This window comes from Nanorana parkeri, unplaced genomic scaffold (assembly GCF_000935625.1).
Source record: "Nanorana parkeri isolate BGI_ZX_2015 unplaced genomic scaffold, ASM93562v1 scaffold1601, whole genome shotgun sequence".
NCBI classification, from domain to species: Eukaryota; Metazoa; Chordata; class Amphibia; order Anura; family Dicroglossidae; genus Nanorana; species Nanorana parkeri.
Genome location: NW_017307869.1, coordinates 299,597 through 306,284, shown reverse-complemented (window position 1 = coordinate 306,284; position 6,688 = coordinate 299,597). Strand labels below are relative to the sequence as shown.

At 49.4% G+C, this 6,688-nt stretch overlaps 1 protein-coding gene across 1 annotated transcript in view; it reads left to right on the top strand.

The window, feature by feature from the left end:
• Positions 1–6,688, top strand: part of C2CD2 (C2 calcium dependent domain containing 2) — a 70,554-nt gene that overhangs the window by 9,852 nt on the left and 54,014 nt on the right. The window contains exon 3 of the mRNA XM_018570811.1: positions 6,328–6,447. Within this exon, the coding sequence (XP_018426313.1) occupies positions 6,328–6,447 (120 nt within the window). The remainder of the gene's footprint in view (positions 1–6,327; positions 6,448–6,688) is intronic.

Sequence of the window (6,688 nt, the reverse complement as noted above, 5' to 3'; positions counted from 1 at the left end):
TGCTGGTGTACTATCTGTACCCCATACTGCTGTCTTGCACAGCCCTGGATTTAGAATTGCTCTCGCAAATTGCGAGCACTCATTGGTCAGCAAAATCACCTGACCAGTATGACCAATGAGAAGTGCTTCTTGGCACAGTTACTACACGTTGGCGGCCATGGGGGGACACGTTGGCGGCCATGGGGGGACACGTTGGCGGCCATGGGGGGACACGTTGGCGGCCATGGGGGGACACGTTGGCGGCCATGGGGGGACACGTTGGCGGCCATGGGGGACAAGGAGATTGGGCCTACAATGGCCATAAGTCCGAGCTCAGCGTCAGGGATGGGCAGATGGAATAGGAAGTTCCTAAATGTTCTAAGAATCTAGGAATATATGTCATTTTGTCCGTTGCTCCATATCGAAGCGTCCCAACAACAGTGTCATTCGGGTTCTATACAATCCTCTGACACTTGGGACTCCAGCACATAAAGGGCTTGAGGACCTGCGCTCTCCAGTTAGGAAAGGGGATTTAACATGACAAAAGTAAGTGCGGCAGGCTGCGTTCTCCTGTGACCTCCCCCCAATGTCGGAGACGTTTATGGGCCATGTGAGGTTTATGGGTCCGGGTATGCCGTGATTTGTGTCTGCATGCAGGGAGCCTCATACCAAGTGCTTGGCGAGGTGCCACGATCGCCTGCGCACTGCCATCAGCCGCCCAGCGCCGCGGCTTCCCCCAACGCACTAATCGCCCATCTGTTCTTGAAAACAAGACGCCTCTCAGTCACTCGGTCAGACCCTCGTAAGTGGATTATGTGGAGTTTCACAAACGCCAGAACATCCTGCAAAGAATCCTATTAACCCTAATTACCCAGGATCCCGATTTTTCTTTTTATTAGAACGGTTTAGCACGTTCGGCCTCGAAGATTTCGAGATTCTGCAGATTGCTTTGCTGCTGCTGCATTGTACACGGGTTGTCATGTTTTCAATGTGAATTACAGCTGATGATGATCTAAGTAATACAAATCTAAACCAATCTAAACCATATACAACACAACCAAAGCTACCTCATTTTACTGCAGGGGTGGGCAACTCCCCATTCCATCACCCTCCTGCCTGTATATGTACCTTTTTATTACAGGGGTGGGCAACTATCCCATTCCATCACCCTCCTGCCTGTATATGTACCTTTATTACAGGGGTGGGCAACTCCACATTCCATCACCCTCCTGCCTGTATATGTACCTTTATTACAGGGGTGGGCAACTCCACATTCCATCACCCCCCTGCCTGTACATGTTCTTTTACTGCAGGGGTGGGCAGCTCCACATGCCATCACCCTCCTGCCTGTATAGGTCCCTTTGCTGTAGTGGTGGGCAACTCCCCATTCCATCACCCTCCTGTCTGTATATGTCCCTTTTATTGGGGTGGGCAACTCTCCATTCCATCACCCTCCTGCCTGTATAGGTCCCTTTATTGCAGGGGTGGGCAACTCCACATTTCCATCACCCTCCTGCCTGTATATGTACCTTTATTACAGGGGTGGGCAGCTCCCCATTCCATCACCCTCCTGCCTGTATAGGTCCCTTTCCTGCATTGGTGGGCAGCTCCACATTACATTCTATATATACAGTCGGCATATACACAGACTTGAGAGCGGCTGGTTGTATTTGTTATGTGGGAACTAGTACAGAGCGGTGTGGTAGATAGTGGAGAGGTGAAAGGTACGGAGATAACAAGGAGAGGAGAGGTGTGGAACCGACTCTCTGATATTATCAGATTCTGCTCCACCCAAGGCCAAAGGCCTCTCCGATCCATCTGAGTTGTCACCGCTGTATAAAAGTCCAGGTATATACAATGGGACACATGGACTCACAATCATTAGTTTGCTGCCTTTTGTGTATTTTTCTATGTAAATTGGACCCGTCACTGTCTTTTTTATTTATTACAGGTGTTTATATAGCGCTGACAATGTACACAGAGCTTTACATATTGCACATTCACATCAGTCCCTGTGATGCATGTGGAATAGGTTGTCCCTCATACAGCAATTTATGTTCAATAAAGTTTCACCTTTTATCATTTAAAAAGCTGTCCTTGAGCTCCAGTCTGGTGACTTTGCCTAGGTGATGATGTCATCAGTCTGCTGCAGGCAGGAGGAAGCATTTCCTACGTCTCCTCTCCCCCCAGTGATCAGTCTGCTGCAGGCAAGAACAACTTGTCTTGTCTCCGCCCCCTTCTGTAATAAAGACCGGTCACAGCTGCACTCTCTCCTTGCGCATGGTGACTTGTCTTGTCTCCGCCCCCCTTCTATAGTGGGTGGGGCCTGCTCTCTGCACAGGCTATGTACAGCACAGTGATGACGTCACTGCTCCATTTATCTGGGTTTGCTGCACACAAAGTGGATTTATATCCTTTGAGGCCGCTGAGGAAAATATTTGAGCTGTCCGGAGTTGGGCTTTAAAAGCTCCACCGTAGCTGCTGTACACTCCACGGCCATACAAGCTGAAGCGGATGCGAGCAGCTCTGTGGTGTCGCCATGAATCGTCTTTCTGGCTCTTTGTATTCTTATTCTTGATGGGGGTCGGCTGTCTCCCATAAAAGTAACAGAAATTCTGGCCGTTCCAGGTGAGTTTTGGGCACAGTCATGTGATGAAATGCATAGCAGCTCTGCCCCTCCCCCCGCGCGGTTCTCTTTTCCCCCACCCTGCACTATATAGACGTGTTTACGTGGAGTGTTCACACACAGACATATGCCGTTATGCACACAACAGACGGTGCCAGCAATCCAGCGCCAGCAATCCTCCGTCATGCCATCAGAAGCAAAACACACAATACACGCCACGGCTCCACTCAAATGAGTTTGAAGGTGAACTCCGGCCTTCCCTTCAGTCTTGCACAGTTGTAGCGGCTCCTCTCCTGGACTGAAATGGCTTCCTCTGATGTCACTGCACATTGTCAGCGTCTCACATTGTGCATTAGAAGCTGCAACAAGTCAGATAGAGCTCGTTCCATTTCCTGGCTGGAGGACATGCAGCCTCATCTAGCCCTTTCCTTCCCAGCCTGACTGTCCCCGGCCCGCCCCTTTCATTCATTGGATTTTAGTTCTTTCAATCATGGAGGCTCCGCATCTCATGTCGGCTTTACTTAGGGCGGTCTACTGTTCGCAGGAAGCTATACACAGCCCCTCCCACCGGCCATGATCTGCAAGGGTTAACTGCTTGTTTTGGTCTAGGGCAGGGCTAGGCAACCTTCTCTCTCCAGCTGTGCTGAAACTACAAATCCCATAAGGCATTGCAAGCCACAGGCATGACTCCTAGAGGCAGAAGCATGGTGGGATTTGTAGTTTCAGCACAGCTGGAGAGCCAAGGTTGCCTACCCCTGGTCTAGGGTGTGAAGTAACAGAGATATTCACCCGATGCTCGTTCCCACTTGGCTGCTAGAGCGGTCCCTGCAGCCCCTTCTCCCCCCCTCCACTTCAGGTATGGTATGTCCCTCAGTATGAGAGGAAGAAGCAGTACAAGGATCCATGTGCTGGCAAGTAGCATGCTGATGGAAGGAGAGAGCAGAGAGATGAGCTCATCACTGTGCTGTTTATCCTTTCACTGTCCAGCCACAGGCTGGGTGCGGGTCCAAGACATCCTGGGCTCAGAGGAAGTGAGTTGAATGCTGCTGCCATCAGACCGAGGACATCTAGTGGTAGACAAAGAACCTCCGGATATCCCGGGATTAAAGGTGAATATTGCAGCCAATGTGGGTGGTATTTTATCTTTTTAATGGGTGAATACTTTTTATCTTGTTTTTGGCTGTTATTGGGACTACCGTAGCCCTCCGCCAATCACTGGGGATCCTACCAGTCATTAAGGAGTCCTTTAAAAATGAGGATTAATGGTCTAGTTATAACCTGGCTTAATTCCTTAAGTACCTTGGGGTGCAGGTTATCCGGGACCCACTGCTTTGTTTGCATTGAGCATTTTAAGTCTTTGTTGTATCCCGGTTTCTGTCAACCACTGGGGTATATTTTGAGTTAAACTGGGAGTTTTATCATGTGTGTCAAACCCGTTTCCCGTTCTGCTTTTAAAGGACACAAATGCGAGTAGCTACTGCGGGTTCATGTTTTAGAGGGATGCCAATCCTGGAGGCATCATCAGCCCTTACAAAGAAGCCCCATTCACACTGAGCGACATGAAAATCGCGCAATAAATCGCTCAGTGTGAATGGGGCCTGAGAGTGACTGCAAGTGTCCACCGAGATCACATGACCTCTGCAAGTGTCACCGTAGATCACATGACCTCTGAGTGTGTCCCTGGAGATCACATGTCTTCTGTGTGTGACTGCAGGCGTCCCTGGAGATTGCATGACCTCTGCATGTCACCGGGGATCACATGACCTCTGCAAGTGTCTCTGGAGGTCACATGTCCTCTGTGGATGACTGCAGGCATCCCTGGAGATTGCATGACCTCTGCATGTCACCGGGGATCACATGACCTCCCGAGTGTCCCTGGAGATCACATGTCTTCTGTGTGTGACTGCAGGCGTCCCTGGAGATTGCATGACCTCTGCATGTCACCGGGGATCACATGACCTCTGCAAGTGTCTCTGGAGGTCACATGTCCTCTGTGTATGACTGCAGGCATCCCCGGAGATCACATGACCTCTGTGAGTGACTGCACGTGTCACCGTAGATTACATGACCTCTGCAAGTGTCACCGTAGATCACATGACCTCCGAGTGTGTCCCCGGTGATCACATGAACAGAAGCATGGACAGCGGCGCTCCAATAGCAAATTAAGCATGTCTATTTATTAACCTACGTGCCGCATAGCAAAATACACTTATTGCAACGTTTCGGAGTCATCAGGCAGATGAAGGGGATCCTTTGTGACCCCGAAGCGTTGCAATAAGTGTATTTTGCTATGCGGCACGTATGTTAATAAATAGACATGCTTAATTTGCTATTGGAGCGCCGCTGTCCATGCTTCTGTTCATATGACGAGGCGGTTGCCATCCGCCGACTACCGTTGCACCCATTTTATAACATTGGAACAGCGGCTCTGACTGCGGTGGGCATATGGACTGTACCCCGGTGATCACATGACCTCTGCGAGGTATCTCCAGAGATCACATGACGTCTGCTGGTGACTGCGGCCATCCCCAGAGATTTTACGGCCCCTCTGGATCCATCTGTCCATAGACTTTGTTAGAATGGTAATGCAATGGGGTGCGCTGGGTGTATCGTGGTATTAAATCGGCGAGGGAACTCTCAGATGGGATATACAGATGGACCGGCAGACCGCTGCGCATCGGCTCCGGATCCTTCTTTGCGTGCGCAGATTGACTGTGGTACTTGGATGTTGTGTCCCCATGGAAACCACTCTATAAGATATGGTCAGACCCGGAGTCTTTATCCAGTGAGCTGGCAATGCAGCACTGGAATTTAATATCAATTATCAAACAATTATTAAAGCGTCTCTCCGGGTGAAGATCAAAGAACATTCCTTTGCTCGGTGTCCCAAATGTATCGCGTAATATGATGACTTCAAAGTAATTGTAAAGATATTACTCCGTGATCCTGACTTTTCCCATGATTATAACCTGATCTCCGGTGCAGGGGTGACAACGCTATTCAGCCGCTACTGAAGCGTGCGCAGTTATTGTCTCCTAGTGCTCATGCGCAGTTATTGTCTCCCTAGTGCTCATGCGCAGTTATTGTCTCCTTCTAGTGCTCATGCGCAGTTATTGTCTCCTAGTGCTCATGCGCAGTTATTGTCTCCTAGTGCTCATGCGCAGTTATTGTCTCCTAGTGCTCATGCACAGTTAATGTTTTTTCTAGTGCGCTTTTTAGGATGTGTTTTTTTTTTTTAACAATGTTTTTAAATGCAACTGAGTTTTTTAAAGCTGGGAAGTATAGTAGGCTCATATCAAGTGGGAGGAGCAAAACTAAGAGCCAATGAAGCTTTGCTACATGTATATGTTCTAACAGGGAGCATACCGGCAGGAGGAGGCAGCAGAGGGAGCAGCGGTATTCCTCATCAGTTTTCTTCTTCTCCATCATCATACGAGTGAACAGATGAGGGTTGTTCTTGGTAAAGCCGTACTGTGGTGGAGGTTGAGGCTCTGGCTGTGTTTTCTGTCAGGGGTGCCTGTGTCACTTAAGTCCTTCAGCATGTGAGGAGTTCAGCTTTACCAGAAAAATACATGTATGGGCTGCCGGTGCTGTCATCTTAATCTTCCAGTGACAGAACACCGGTTCTGTATGTGGTTCTTCCGGGTCTAAGAAGCGCAGCAAAGATAAGGTTCTAAAAGGGGGAATTCTTTCACCTTGTTTTTTTGTCTTTTTCCCCCCAGGATGTATCGTGTTGCTTGGTGGGGGAGGCCATACAGTTCGCAGTACGAGTTACTCGCACCGTCCCCGCCAACTCCGGGTGCCAGGTTTACAGTGTGCGCGTCACCCCGCTACTGATAAATGTAAGTCCAAAATTACTCATTTATTATGTAAAATAATAATAATAATAATAGCTGTGTTCCACCTGTGACCTTCCAAAATGTGACCTGGGGGGGCGGGGGGAAGGGACAAATAGCAGCACTTAGTGAGCCGAGCTGCTCTCTAAGCTGTACGCTTGGCGTTGCATGTGCCTGCCCCATCTCAATGCGGATGGGGTGCAGACAGATGATGGAGCGACTCACCTTTATCAGACGGCTCCATCCA